We start from the raw sequence: 16359 nt of genomic DNA, 5'->3' as shown, positions 1-16359 counted from the left end.
GCCCACACAAGAGACGATCACGGAATACCAGGCACACAAACACAGGTGTGCATGAGCTGGGCTGGGGATCAGAGCCAAGCAGAGCAACTGAAAACAAGCAGCAGACCAGGATGACAGACACTGCACTAGTTCAGTAAATCTGTGTACTTTTAAGACTTTGCTACTACTACTGTAGCAAAAAATTGTCTACCTCAAACCCAATGTCTGATGGCCCTGAAGAAAAGCAGGTAAATGTGAGTGTGCAGGATTTGTCCATTTGTTAAAATATTTCATAATCAGATTTTGGTCCTAATCAGAAAAATTATGCAATTTATACTAGTCAATGAAAGACAAGTCCAGGTAGGAAGAAATAAAATGCTGTTCCCTACTCAGCAGTAACGTGCATCTCTCCAGCTTTTCTGGATTCCATTCTTAATGCTATGTCAAAAACGATTTATATTAGTTTGCAGTACAACAAGCAAAATCTGATTACTCATTCAAATATACTAAAGCAGCAGTGGACTATTATACCAGACACCTAGGTCTTGTGTTTAAAAGTACCTTGCAAATATTTTGAACTTTTTATACAAGTATAGTTTTAAATGATTGTTGCTATTTTCTACCTTGTAATCAAAATAACAGAGGTAGCTAACAGTGTAATTCAAGAGGTAAAATACAAATTGTGGTTTAAGTGAGGCAACCTTTCCCCTACTTCAGTAATGCTTAATGAAATTCACTTCTCTGATTTCCACATTTTTCTAAATTTTCTAAAATAAAAATATCATTTGAAGATCCATTTTTTCAAGTGGCAAAGGCAGCATAAATTCAGTCTCTACTCCCATCCTTACACTCATTTCCCTGTCAAAGTTCACTGCCTAGTAAGATGGACTAATAAGTTTTGTGTTAGGCCATACTTAAATAATGTAGATATATGGAAGTTTAAGCATACATATACCTATATAAAAATTGAGATGTATGAACTAGATTGTACACCCCATGAACTGCTGTATCAAGAAAACTAATGAATTCTGAACTTCAGTAAAGACTGACATTCTCAAAACTGCTTTGCAAGGAAATCTCTCACCAGCTTACTGCGGTGAATGCATAACTATTTAATTTTGTATTGTCTTATTATTCATTTGCTATTACAGTGCACCTCACTGCAAGCAAGATTCTAACATTTTATCAGAGCAACAAGACCCTCACAGAAGGGACCCAAAACACCTTAGGACCTCTCATCAAGATATTACAGAGAAAGAGGAAAATCAAAGTACACAGGAACAGTAATTCTGTTTTATTTCTACGACAGAAAAAGACACTCAAAAAGGACTCAAAAGTATACTGCGAAAGAACTATCCATCACTGAAAGAAAAAAACACCACAATATAAAAGGCTTGAAGAAAGTTATCTGTTGGATCATAACAGTTTGCTGTTAAAAATGCAATAGACAACGTATGTTGTACTTACAGAATCTAGGAATAGATTTCAACAGATAAAAGAAAGCATTTAGCTCTGTATCAAAAAGTTTTCTACTGTGAAAGACATTTTAACGTGTGTAAGGTTTCCTACATTTCTCTCATATAGCTCTCAAGTAAGAAAAGTGACAGAATTCCTGGTGAAACTGTTTACTTACATTGAAGGTATTTGCTGCATTTTTATCATAATACTTCTTCTTTTCATACTTGTCCCTGATGAAAAATTCCACGGCTCTGGAAACAGCTAGTTTAAGGAAAATATGCATTCAGATAAATAGCAACAGTAAGTTAAACAGCTGACAGGTTTTTCAAGTTAAAGAACTGCAGATTTTGTTCCAACCCATTTTGTCATTTTAAAACAACAGAAGAGAAACCACTCTGCACAGAACAATTGCTATTGTATTGTCCAAAAAGAGCTGTTTTTTACTGCAGAAAATTAGTCATTTTCATCTCTTAATGAAGTATCAGAAAGATATACTAGAAGTAACCCAGCATTCCACAGTTATGGTATTTGCACTTGGTATTTATAAGCTGCAGAACCATAGCATTGCAAATACTTGCAAAGGTACTCATAGTAAATACAGTAAATAATTAAAGTATCATTTATCATCGTAACTTGGAAAACAGGTGAGATATATGTACCTGTTTTTTGATTTGCACAAATTATAGCATGTATCAAAAGCTGATCATAAAAAGTCCTCTGGGATCAGCAAGTCCTCTATAAGAATATTCCACTACAACAAACATCTCTGTGGAAGGGAAAGAAAACTAAAGCAATAATGATAAGAAGGTATTGAACCACAGGTGGAAATAACAGCAAGTATACTAGCATGGAAGACCAGAACAGACAACTTGCTAGCTCAAATACAGAAAGAACAATAGTTATTTTCTTCAAGTATTATCTCAGCTTAATAAAGCAACTCATCCAAAGCAGAGCGAGTACTTGAATTTTAGTAAAGCTAACTCTCTGGTACCTATAGAATAAACTTTAAATCTTAACTAATCTGTTTGGCAATACGATTATCCATTCAGAAATCAAAATTTCAACTGTTAAAGCTCAGGTTCATTGCATCTTTAATTCCCATACCATTTTTTCCTCAATCAAGGGGAACTACCTTAGTTCCCTGTACTATCTCTTAAGATTAGCACTGAGCTCAGAGCACTCCGTTGCTTCCTTCTGCACATCAAGTTTTATCTTCAACAATAATATTTAGTTTCAAATCGCATGCAAGTGTCACCTAAACACTTGCCTCATAAAAAAGCTGCAAAAAGAAAACATTATTTTCTTACTCTTTTCAAATGTATCTACATTCTAAAGGGGATCTTGAGCTCTTTAAAATATTAGTACCAAGCTATACATATGTTGTTCTTTATACATACCAAACAATCAGAAGTTTTTAGATTTCAGAAGGTTTAATTTTTCGGGATGCTATTACACTGGGGTATTAAGTTGTGCATTTTGAAAGATACCTCTTCATTCAAGGTAACCCACATTAATGTATGCCAAGTTTTGAACGATGTCTACCCTTACGTCAGTAACCCACTGTGTCCTTGTTAGCAGAATAATTTAATGCAACCTCAACAGACGCCAAAACTGTTTTAAGAGACAAGTAAAACAAAGGGGGGAAAAATTAATCTACTCTAAGAACAAAACCACTTTCAAACAGTAAACTAATGTCCAGATCAAGAAGATCTTCAGTTAGCTTCCAGGCCAGAGGACCCCCGTCAGGTACAAGAGAAAATGAAAATGCTCAGAAAGGTCAGTCTTGTGATCAAGCAGAAGTGATGGGGGACCTTTATCGGGAGATTTTGGGCAGATTCCAACCCTGCAAGCTTCTCCATTTCTCCATTCAACTACCCAGAAAGTAGAAGAATGCACATTATAGCGCTACAAGAAATTAAACACTAAGATGGAATAATATATACAAAAGCGATCACTGTAACGCGAAGGGTTTTCACAGCTCGTCCAAAAGTTGTTTCAGAATATTAAGAATATTCACAACCAGAATACTTTCGAGACCATAATGATTTTGTACTGACACAAAAGGTCAAAAAGATGGCAAAAAAGTTCATATCACAGCAGTTATTACCAATGTCAAGCAGCTAAGTAGCTGCCAAAATTGAGGGAGAAGAGAATTAAAATAGAAAACACTGTCATCCTCTTTTCTAGCACTGTATTTTTAATAAAGAGGACATATGCAATTAAATAAACTCAGTTTACCAAGTCAACCACCTAGAAACTGACAAAAGACTATATAATTATCTCAAGGTATACAGTGTCAAGAAAATGATTGTTTTGAAAGTTTAAAGTAAGCCCGATGAGACAGAAGTGTTGATTACCTGTTGTCTGAGATCTACTGTGCAACAGAGCTAATGCAACTTTTGGTCTTAACTGACAACAAAGGTTCAAGTAAAGCTTTATTAGTTCTCCTGCAACAGCACCAGGAAATTCAAATGCAGTACGTACAAAATATTTGTCTTTAAGGTCAACTTTTGCTTAAGTTTTAATCTAAGTATTACAGCTGGGATACTACAGTACTATGTGCTTCCTTTTTTTTTCTTAAACCTATGTACATTTAATGCAAAAGCTACTGGAACGTCAAGAAACACATCCTTTTTTTTTTTTCCCCAAGAGCTCACTAAAATGAAGAGTGTTACCCTTCAAAAAAATCTTTGGCACATTACATATCAAGCATAGCATCTAATAAACAGAAGAACCAAGATCACTTTTGGATATAGAAGAAGAAGATTCGGATCCAATTACAGCTAAGTCAGTTTATCAGCCTCTATAGCCTGTGTCAGACTAAGAGAGCTGGGAAAAGATTCAGCTCACTTAACAGTAAGTGTTTAGTATCTCATTACAGTTAAGAGTTCCAATAAGATCAGGTGAAGCAAATCTTACCTGTGGAGTACCGTCACTGAATCAGAGGCTAATACAAACCTAGGTTAATGCTATTATAAATTATCCAAAGGATTCAGTACATTTGAGAAAGCTAATTTTTGCGTAAAGCCGTTCCATCAATGGCAGACAATTTTTCCTCCAACCCTCCCCTTCCAGGTACCTGGTGATAAACACTCACCAACACAAATGGCAGCTGTCAGGATGTTTGGCTTACTCAGATATTCCCATACTTATCATCTGTGCTCACATAGTTCATAGACTACACACACTTCAACTTCAGAAAACTAAACCATACTTAATCTAGAGGAAGAAATCTGTACTTCACTTTGCGTAAGATCCAATGACTTATTTTTCTCTGCTGTTCAGCTCATTATTTCCTGTTCAAATGCTTCTAACTTCAGCTGGCAGTTATTCAAGATAGGGACAGAATAAAGAGCTCTCTGGTATCACTCTAACTTCTTACATATATGGAATTTATGAAGTCACTTCTTTTGACAGTAAAAATAAATGGGGCTTGCCAAATCTCATTACAAAGTAGATTTGCTATAACTGAAGTAATTTAAACCTTTTCTGAACCGTTCCCAACTTCCACTGCTACTTCTTACACAATGGTATAAACGAAACGACGAGATGCCAAATGTCGAATTTTCTTGAAATAGTCCTAACATCTAAATAGCATTTGAAGTCATTTCAATGTGAAAACTAAAGTGAAAAGGATACTGATCTGTTTGAGGTCTTCTAAAGTTCTCCGGTAGGTTAGCTTCATAGAGTAGTCTTGCTTTAGTATTTCCCATTTCCTGCATGCACTAAGGAAAAGCGATAGAAAACAGTTAGTTCTTGACCATTTATACTTCAAATCATGACAGTGAGAATGCTAAAGGTGTGCTTAAATGACACTGTAGGTTTTAAAGAACTCAGATGTCCCAAATTTATAGCACTTAACAAGCTTCAGCTTCTCAAACTCATTCAGCATAATAAAGATTCATATGAACATGAGTATTTCTGATTCCTTGTTCTAGTAATTCAAATTGTGTACCGAGATTATATATAAAAACGGTTTAAATAATATATTAGGTATTTGTGAATAGACTGTAGCTGACTACAATCTGTTCAGTCCTATGGAATGAGACCTAAAAAATCACTTGTAATATCTATAAAGTCTCTTTACAATGAATCAGAAGAGCTAGAGAGTACATTCAATATTTTATTTATATAGAAACACATTTGAAAGATTCGAGGAAAAAGGAAAATAGAATACTTTAAATACACCTCCTTAAAACTACAGGCATATTTCTTTGATTGTGTAGCTTTTCTGTTCACGTAGGGGTATTAAGTTACCTTGCTAGACAGTTAAAGTTGCCCTTAAACATTTGAAAATCACAGTAGCTCTCCTGTCTCTCTACTTTGACTGTAAAACATTCATGATAAACTCAATCATTTGAAAAGGATTCCTTGAATTCCTTCCAATTTGAAAACATTTTAATATTTTACCTGTATTTGTTCTGGTGTCCACTGGTCCAGGTTGACAGACTTGACCCTTGATATATGGACCCCAAGATTTCGATGTATTCCAGCACATCTGATGCAAATAAAAACACCAGTGTTCCAGGAAGCCCATCTTGGACCTAAAGGGAACAAGGAAACACATTAGCTATTTTCAAAATTCCATATACTGCGAAGACCTTCTTTGGCACGACTCTGTTCCAGACAACAGGAGTAAATAAGTCTGAATAAAGGCTGACAGCTCTTTCTCAAAGATATCTACATCTAGTTACTGCTGCTAATGTCCATCATTTGCAATTTTATTTATGACTTTCTACTTTTAACTAATATCATATAACATTTCAATTAGCTACGAAGCACACTCCAAACAAACTTTAAGAAGTTGGCTTACCAGCAGCAACAAGATTTTGCTTACATTCTGAATAACACTTATGGCTATGCATGAGATCCAAGTATCAGCAAAAATCAGAAGTTGCCCCTTTCTCTCCAATTCAAAGCCACCTAAGACATGCATCTGTACCAAGCTTCAAATTAAATGCAGAGCGATCTTATGTGAATGCACCAAATCCTTTAATACCCCACATATGCAACAGTAGCGTGCAAGTTTTTAGAGAATTATTATACAGAATACTATAGAGAGATTTAAAAAGCCAAATAATCAAAATACCCAAGACAAAGTACGGTAGAAAATGAAATATATTCAGCCCCCTCGATGCCTGAGCTACTTAATGAGCTGCCATTCACAGCCCAATGAATTTTCCTGTAGAATCAAGATGATTTATGAACTTTATCACTGTTAATGCGGCTGAGAAACATGTTGACACAGACCTAGGATATGCTGACCTGAAATCTCACAGACACTTGGGATATTTGGGACTGTAGTAACTTCAAGTCAAATGCTCTTTAATGTTCTCTCTAATGTTTTTATAAATGATCTGGGTGCAGGACTCGAACGCATACTAAGTAGGTTCACAGATGATACTAAACTGGGAGGAGCTGTTGACTCTCTTGAGGGTGGAAATGCCTTGAAGAGAGATCTTGAGACAAATTAGAGGGCTGGGCAATCATCAAGCACCTGAAGTTTAATGAGAGCAAGTGCCGGATTCTGCATGTGGACGAGAGGCTGGAGAGCAGCCCTGCAGAAAGGGATCTGGGGGTTCTGGTCAACAGCAAGCTGAATGTAAGTCAGCAGCATGCCCTGGAAGCCAAAACGGCCAACCATGTCCTGAAGTGATTCCATGACTCTTACTTGTTTTATTCCAGCTCTCAACACCGCCAGTATGAAAGGCAGTGTTTTAAACTCCATCTAGTTCTGAACTCTAAAGAATTAAAATGATTAAATAATTAACAACCAGAAGCAAAGAAGACACACATTGAAGAGCTGGAGCTTGTTTTGAGCAATCACTTTCCCCTTCTGTAGGACAGATGCACACCCAGACCATTAACACAGCTGCAGCAGTTAGCATTACAGCACTAACATATTGTTAGTACATACACAGGTCCCTGGCTTTACTGCAAGAGGCGTTCCTCTCACTAGCTGGAGTAGTCACTCTGCTTTTAATTTGTCTTGCTCATGACCTCAGCAAGTCAGACGCCTGATGTCCAGCGCTTGACCTTTAAGACCAAAATGATTAAGGTGACTGGCAGTTTTACAAAGAAGTGCTATGATGATAAAATTAGATTTCAGGGGTCAGGAGATCTAACAATTACTCACTGAAACTAACCCTGCACAAACTACACTTCTACAGAAATACTCACCAGGTAAGAACTAACAGTCAAACTATTTACAATATACACCTGAAAAGAGCTCAAAAGCTAGCAGCTGCCTGACCTGCCATTCCCCCCCATAAAATGCTCCACACACGAAGCACCCTGTTCAATTAGTCCGTACAGATCCAGAGTGCAGGAAGACCCCACTAGCAATGTACACTATCACAAGTTTTAGTGCTCCAGGATGTGCAGGCTGCTTGCATCAAGATATTAATCAAGTTTCAGCTGAAGTTATGCACCAGACGAAACTTATTCTAAATACTCCATTTGCCACTCCGCTGTGGCTAACGTACCTTAGCTTGTGCAGTTGCTTAATGTACCCATGATGGTTTAAAAACAACTACGGCAAGGTCTTGTGCACCCAACAGCTCATCCAATTTTGCCCCCAAACTAGAATGCACAACCCTGGGTTATACAGAGGAAAGCCAGTTTTGACCAGGTCACTACGAGGACAGGAGATAATCATCTGTACTATGTGCTGTCCCTATTTTTATCCTATGGGGTGCTTACACACAGACATTTTTCTTTCATTTTTCTTTTTTATAACATTATACAACTCTGGCTGGGCACTGCTCTTTAGGTCACCTATCTAGTTTCCTATACCTCAGATTTTTCTCAGCTACAGTCCACATATACATCAACGAGACAAGACTGGGATAAGGGTTCAACATGACCAAAATCTATTTTAACAAATGAGGAGGGAGATTGCTAACTTGGTAGTTTAATAGCTTAGCTTAGAATTGTTAACAAACAGTAAGGTCATAACACAACAGCTATTATTCTCCTGGAAAGGAACGGTTTTGTGTTTTCCCAGAAGCTCAAAGTTCATTAATTTTTACTTATTTCTGAATAACTCAGGGAAATAAAACTTAACTGAGCAACAGAGTAACAAACTAAGCAGTGGAATAACACTAATAAACCTGAGGCCAGATCAAAATGCTACGTGTAATCCCTGAATTTATTTCAGACTAATGACAGTGCGCAATATTAAGTACTTCAAATAAAAAGTAATTAATACAAATCAATTATGCCACAGTAAGCAGTAGGCAAGAGAAGTTATAAAATAATTTGTCTGTATGGGCACCAGAACACTTGTTGTACTCACAATAGGACAGTCTGAACAAAAAGAACCACACCGGGCAAAAGCAAAGTGGCAGCAACAGATGCTCAGGAGTATGTACTTTATGCCACTGAGCTTTTCTCAACTTTGCCAGGAAGTTGGCAGCCTGCAAACCTTTCCATGTCAGAAACGTTCAAGGGTAAATTGGATTGATTCAACAAACAATTTACAAATTTAGAAAAGTAAGCTAGCTTATCTGCTGTACATATTCTGCTACTGACATAAGAAAACAGACATTTGGCTTCAACAATGGAGACTGAACATTAAGAAAGTTGATGATGGTTAGTTAACGCTATTTAAAACACCTTCACATGGCAGTAACAAAGCTACCTTACCTGTCAAGAACTGCCATGATATAGTGCAACTCTAACTGGCCAACGTTAGTAGGAAATGTTGTCTGGTATAAGCTTTAATACAATACGTAATTTTATTCTTTTGAAAGCCATTTAATACAAGCTTCTTACTAGAATGGCTGGGCTGAACTTCAGCAACTTTCTATGCTGCTATCAGGGTACCATTTCTGATACCAAATCCACTTCAAGTAACTTCTTCTGTCATTTAAGATACAGACACAGACACAGATTTCTAGGTTGGAAGAGACCTCAAGATCATCGAGTCCAACCTCCGACCTAACACTAAGCACTCCACTAAAGTTACAGTTAACAGATACACAGATACAGTTAACAGATACACAGCTTCTGTGAGAAGGATCTAGAAGCTGCCCCATGTCGGGTAAGGGCCCCACTGCCGACCAGAGCTGAGCCAGTAAGTGATGTTGTTTTGCACCTCTATGAGAGCATATTTAGGACAGGGAAAAAAAACGCTGCGCCACACAGCAGCTGGGAGAGTGAGAGGAGTGAGGAACAGCCTTGCAGGCGCCAAGGTCAGTGAAGAAGGAGGGGAAGAGGTGCTCCAGGCGCCGGAGCAGAAGTCCCCTGCAGCCTGTGGTGAGGACCATGGATGTCCCCCTGCAGCCCCTGGAGTACCGTGGTGAAGCAGGATTCCACGCTGCAGCCTGTGGAGGAGACCACGGTGGAGCAGGTGGACCTGCACCGATGGAGACTGCGGCCTGTGGAAGACCCCTGCCGGAGCAGATTCCGGGCCGGACCTGCAGCCTGTAGAGAGGAGACCACGCAGGAGCAGGTGACCTGGCAGGAGCTGCTGCCCGTGGGGGATCCAGGTTGGAGCAGTTCGCTCCTGAGGGATGGACCCCGTGGTACGGACCCATATCTGGAGCAGTTCTTGAAGAGCTGCTGCCTGTGAGCAGCCCACGCCGGATCAGTTCAGCAAGGACTGCATCCCGTGGGAGGGACCCCACAGCACAGGGGACGAAAGTGACTGAGAAGGAGTGGCGGAGAAGAAGCGCTATAGACTGACCATAACTCCCCACTCCCCCGTTCCCCTGTGCCGCTCGGGGGGAGGAGGTGGAAGAGGGTGGATGGGGGCGAAGGTGCTTTTGGTTTCTTTCCTTTGTTTCTCACTTCTCTAGCTTGTTAGTAATAGGTAATAAATCTTACTATCTCCCTATGCTAGGTCTGTTTTGCCCGTCACAATAATTACTGTGTGATCTCCCTGTCCTTATCTCAACCCTTGAGCCCTTTTCATCGTATCTTCTCCCCGCTCCTCTCTGAGGAGGGGGAGTGAGAGAGCGGTTGTGGTGGAGCTCGGCCACCCACCCGAGTAAAACCACCACAACAAGATTTTGAATGTACTAGGTTATTCTTGTGAACATTTTGAAATCTTCGTTAGGATGGTCGGACATTAACAAGTAACCATTACAATAACCAGTACCGAATACAACCACACATGGTTTATTGCGCGTATTTAGTTGTATTTGTAGCTGCAATTCAGTTACCTTCTGAAGAAGCAGAAAGGTGATAAAACTTCAATTTAAAATTTAAACAGCTAGAATAGGCAAGCTTTGTAAAACCCAAGCAGAAACTTGTATTTGAGATGTTACACATTCACATAAATTAATTTGGATTCCTAGATGTTAACTGGAAAAAAGCAAGTGATGTTTCCCACAGGGCTGGCTCTGGCCAGGCCAGCTAGCGTTCCCTGACAGCAGCCCGTACGGCTGTGCCACATCCTGCACTGTGCCACTGCACTCAGTAGGAAAAGCCGCAGGAGAAGAGGAGGAAGAGGGGACATAAGTGGTTATGGGGTCTGTCTTCCCATACAACTGCTACATGTGCCGAGGCCCTGCCTTCCAGGAAGCGGCCGGACACCTGCCTGCTGATGGGAGGCAGGGAATGAACTCCTCGGTTTCCCTTGTGCACAGGGCTTTTTCCTTTTCTTACTCAGCTGTCACTATGTCGACCCTCAAGTCTGTTTGCCCTCCTGTTTTCTCCCCAGTCCACAGGAGAGGGGAGCGAGAGCTCGGGTGCGCGTTCGGTTGCTCACCGGGGTCAGCCATGGCCACTGCCGGATTCACCTGCATCCAGGAATCATCTGTCAAGTTTGCATTGGAAACTAGAATTTAACCAGATGCACAAACACACCACTGACTGTGACATATATTGAGTATTTAAGTAGTCTTTTATTAGAAACCATCTAGACTTTTAGAATGAAAGAAGTATAGCCATAGGGCTCAACATTTCCCGACATGTCTCAAGTTTTCTTGCTAGGAATTGCCAGGTAACTTGTGAATTTCAGAGACAAACTGACAAGAGCTTTTTTTCCCCTCTTACAGAGAAATTCCACGCCCCTACAGTTATTGTGCAGAACTTCTCCCTACTTGCAAAAATATCTACAGCTACCAAAAAAATGAGAATATTTCAACATCAGAATTCAGCTGTTTTAAACCTAACCAATAAAGAGCCTGAAAGTCACTGACAATTTTAAACGCAAATCTTCACATAAGTTGATTTTCATCCAATTTTTAAGCTGCTGAAGAGTTATCTGTCTTCACATGACACATATTCTAAAATGATTTCAAAGTATGAACTTTATGAAAAATAGGCATCATTTTCATGTATTTTCTGTTGAACTAGATGCTTTCTCTGAACAGATTTCAAAAATCTTCCCACTTTTCCCTTTTCAGGGTATGACTTCTGATGATATATTTCTCCTCCATATTATTTAAACTGGTCTAGTTCCTCGCACATGTTTAATGTGCCCCTTACGGCCCTTTTCTCCCCAGCCCCACAGTTCATTTTGGGCAAAGTGTTCTAGTTGGCTGTATTAGAAAGTTGATCAAAGAGGCAGCAATAAACATCCCCAGCCCTGCTGACGCACCCTGCTCGTGTACATACAGCTTACACAAACAGCCTTGTGAGTACAGCTGATCCAGGTCTTCGGGCAAGAAAAACAAGAGCAGTGACAATGCTGAGGCCAGTATAGCGCATTACAAAAGGTAACGTGGGCTGAGGTACATCAGTTCCTGCAAGTCCAAAGTTTAAGTTTTATTCCGGACTGCTGGAATTACGTGTTGCATTAGTGGGTGCATGTGCCTGCCTCACGTACAAAACAAGGCTTAAAGGCACTGACCATTTAAAATGCTGAGGAAAAAGTAGTTTTATCTGCATTAGGAAGACCTTTGAAGCCCTGTATACTCACTACATATGAATTCCAGCAGCTCAACACAGTAGGAAACAACGCTTTATGTCTCCTTTTGATTAGTCCTTACAGAAGTCCTTTGACTGCCTTAAGCAGTCACCGGTAGCTTCTCCTCAGCGTATTGCTGCCCCACTCAACTACAGCTACAGGCTACCAGCCAAGGCTAGGGCAGGAGCACGTGTACTTCCCACACGGGCATATTAAAAAAATAATTCTAGAAGGAAGGAAGCCAAACACTACAGGTAACAGAGCACTAACTCCTATGCATCTCAAAATAGTCCATAGTAAACTTCTCTGGGCCAACATCAGCCACGTCTTCTGCCAGACTCCAGCTCCGTGGCTCTTTCCTTCGCTCCAATGCCGCTGACTGTGCCCCGAGCAGCAAGCAAAGTTACTGCAGTACGCTGCTCTTCCTCCAAACAGAACAGCCGGCTGACAGATTTTATTTGCCAAATAACTGGCTCCATCTTGTGGAACAGCGAATTAACTGCAAGAAGATTTACACATCTCCTAATGGTTACCAGCCAGTTCCTAAAGAGTCACTACTTCTGCCAAAGATTTACCAAAGCCTGGGTGGCTGCATCAGCATAAGCATGCTCATGCAGTGCTCTCTCCACGACTTCCCCCACACAATTTGGGCTGTGTAAGTGCTTTGCTCATCAAGACTTAAATGAAGTTATCAATGAACATTTTCCAGAAACATCTGACTTCTCCAAGGTGAGATTCAGATACAAATTGTGCACAGAAAACAAGCGTTCTTATGTACCAGACATATAGAAAAAAAAAGAAAAATATGTAAGCAGCAGTTATATTTTGTGTGATTCAACAAGCAGCACCACTAACACAAGAGTCCCACCTCCACTGGCCACACAGGGAAGAAGAAAAGTTCGAGGCAGAACCATAGAGACTCCTATCAGTTCCTCCCCTCAAGGCAATGCACTTGAGACAGGGATTAAATCAAGATGAGACTAAAATGCTCAAAAGCAGCACTAGTACTGTCACACACGTTCAGTATTACCCTGCTGTTTCCAAAGACTGTCTTACCAGCCTCACTGGAAGCTGCTCAGTTCTCCTGAAAGAAGAACCCCATCCACCATCTCCTACCATGTAAGATTCAGACGCACACAACACAAAACACACACAAAGAAAGCACCCTAGAACCAAAAATTAATGTAACTACAATCTTATTCACGTCTACTGAATCAGTTAAGTCTTCAAATCAGGAAGAAGAAGCCAGGAAGAAATACATCAGATTTTGTGAATTAAAGAACAGATCTCAAAAAGAGCAAAAATCTTGAGGATCTTACACAAAGACCTTTACGCAAAGGAAATTGTGCAAGAACCACAATACATGAATCTTTACTCTTGAATAAAGCGTTCTTCAAGGACCTTGAACCTTTAGTCTTTACAAACTGAAGATATGGGACTATTTACCTACCACTTGCTGCACTGAGTTAGTTCCTGATTAAAAGGAACAAACAGCCTGAAGCAGTCTTGTGTCACAGTAAGCTCATTCTTGTCTTTCCCCACAGTAAGCTCATTCTTTTCCTGTGCAGCAGAGGCTTCCCTGCTTTACCTCCATACTCAAAGGCTAAGAAAATCACACAAGTGCACTCTTCATGTTCTTTTCAGATGTGATGGCATGCAGCAAAAAGCTCTTTTATATTGAAAAAAAAGGCAACAGGAGTCTGCAGCTTAAACAGATCTGCAGAATCAGAATGGGTTGGGAAAGACCTTAATGATCACCTTGTTCCAAGTCATTATTAGAAATCTCTTCCATATGGCTTAGTAATAAGCCTGTATTTTGACAGTTGTGACAAACATGACCCAAAAGGTCACTGAACATCCCAAGTCACAAGTAGGAATCAGGACCAAAGGCAGATTTACAAAGGTTTCACTGAAGTTCAGTCCTGATCATGAGACTCTACCTCCATCAGGAAAAGGAAAGGTCATGTTACAATTTCCAGCAGGTTATATACAATTAGCAACAACCAACCATGCAAACAGATCTCATGGTATTATCACACCAGCTACCTTCTCTCATCCGCAAGCAAAACGGAGCTGCTTCTGCCACAGGACAGGTTCAGGTCTGAGGGTGGCTCCAGTCCTTACCTTATGCCTCCCTTAGACCTTGCTATTCTCAAAGCAGGATTTTGGGTGGTTTTGACACATAGTCAAGGCCAGAAGGTGAGAACAAACTTAAAGTTTGCTACATCAAAAAAAAAAGCATTGGAAAAGTTCAAACAAGACAGCTGTTTTAGTAGTTTTAAGTACAATTAAACTCAACGGCATGAAGTTATGCTGAAGGCAAGCAATTCAAGCAATTACGCTGCTCCAGAGCCCAGCTCAATAACCGCTGAGAATCGGGCAGTTCAAGACTTCTTGCAAGAACGGTGCAGAGACAAGACTTAGATGCATTGCTTGGTTATTGTTAGCCAAAATCTGGTAAGCGGAGTAGAATTTCAAGGACAGGATGCCCCCAAGTTTCTCTCTTCCATCTGGACAACCATTTTTCACCAAAGTCATCAACAACAACGCCCCTAAGCTCAGTCTTATTCCTAACAGTAGAAGCCACGCATTGGCTATCTGAACAAGACTCTCCCCCTGTGCCCCACCTCTGCAACTCAGAGGGAAATCCTTATCAGCCAGTTTTAATTAGTCCTTCAGCTCGCTAATGCTTGCTTCCACAGCAGCAGTAAGTGTTAAGTGTTTTAAAAGACAGCAACCCTATTCCAACAAGTGTATAAAGCCTTAACTAGAACGGTACCACAGTGACATGAAAATTCTTCCACTTCTGTTTAAGGCACAAAATAAAGTATACCTAATTCACCTGATTTACCTGATAACCACATACAGCTTCAATAGAAAAAAAAAATCAAAGCTCTGACTACTTTAACTCTGGAGTACACTCAAGTCATACAACATTTCAAACATCAAACCACTTATTTGGGAAACTTCTTAGGAATATGAGCAACGTGCAGTATGCAAATCAGGACTGGCTACTTACAGCTGTTAAGGATACACAGGAAAAGTCAGTTTATTCTTTCACAAACAGCATTTTACTCACACCAAATTGCTACTAGGTAAGAAATTTTGTAAGGTGACGAGATGGAATCAAAGTATTTTGGCCTTACTAACAGCCAGCTACTGAGAGTTTGAATTTGACTGAATGAGACTCTGAGATGTTTGCTTTTCCAAAATAAATAATAATAATAATGTCACCAAACATTAGGGACTGATACAATGCAAATGCTAAGCTGTTTAACAAATAAAAACACAGTATTTCCAAGTTCATCGTGAAGTTATACACATACATACATCCCATACATAGTTGGCCAGTTTTCATGGAATAGTAAGAGAAAAGAGAGATCAAGAACGGCTTTTGGGAGGTTTGTTCCCAAAATATCACCAAGATTTCCTATTCATCTTAGAAATAAGATGACGATGTTTAAATAAAACACATTCCTCATTGAAATACTTGGTTACTGAGCGCACACATGCACAGCGTGTGCAGAGTGCACGGGACACTGTCCCAGTATTCCTCTCAGCCTCGCAGAACAGGAGCACACTGCAGCATCCCCTTTGGAAAGGCAAAAAGCAAACCCTTCGGTATGGCAAGTGTCAGCGGTGCCAACCTGGCCACATTCAGTAAGCCGGCAATTTCAGAAATCAAATTTCAATTCGGTTAAGGAGTAGTGCTCTGATTTTACTCTGCCTGTTTGCTGGTAAAGAAAAAAAGCACTGTTCATGTCAGAGTTCAAGCTGCAAGAAAGAAGCGTGCAAGCAGTCATTTCCTCTGAACAGCATCTGGTATTTTCTAAGACGACACGGTCATGGAGCATATTACATACTGGTAAGAGGCTTCTGGAGGTGGTCTTGACTGCAGTTTTTCCCTCGTCAGCAAGGAACTGCTGAAAGGCTTATTGTTTTTAAAGTGAACAGTTTATATTCCTTTTATATGCAGAAATAAAAGAAAACTTAGGGAACAGTAAGGTCTTACAAATATGTTTTTATAAGTTGATAGCTAAGCATTTGGAGTATCACTGATAAGA

At 39.9% G+C, this 16359-nt stretch overlaps 1 protein-coding gene across 2 annotated transcripts in view; it reads right to left on the bottom strand.

Moving 5' to 3' along the window:
* Positions 1-16359, bottom strand: part of SMAP1 (small ArfGAP 1) — a 92743-nt gene that overhangs the window by 63259 nt on the left and 13125 nt on the right. For both annotated transcript variants that reach the window (XM_040553529.1, XM_040553528.1), the window contains exons 2-4: positions 5848-5981; positions 5077-5162; positions 1613-1688 (exon numbers count right to left, since the gene is read on the bottom strand). In XM_040553529.1, coding sequence (XP_040409463.1) covers positions 1613-1688; positions 5077-5162; positions 5848-5981 — 296 coding nt within the window. The remainder of the gene's footprint in view (positions 1-1612; positions 1689-5076; positions 5163-5847; positions 5982-16359) is intronic.

This window comes from Cygnus olor, chromosome 3, assembly GCF_009769625.2.
Source record: "Cygnus olor isolate bCygOlo1 chromosome 3, bCygOlo1.pri.v2, whole genome shotgun sequence".
Lineage (NCBI taxonomy): Eukaryota > Metazoa > Chordata > Aves > Anseriformes > Anatidae > Cygnus > Cygnus olor.
Note: the sequence above shows the minus strand (reverse complement) of the source record. Positions and strands in the feature narration are given on the sequence as shown.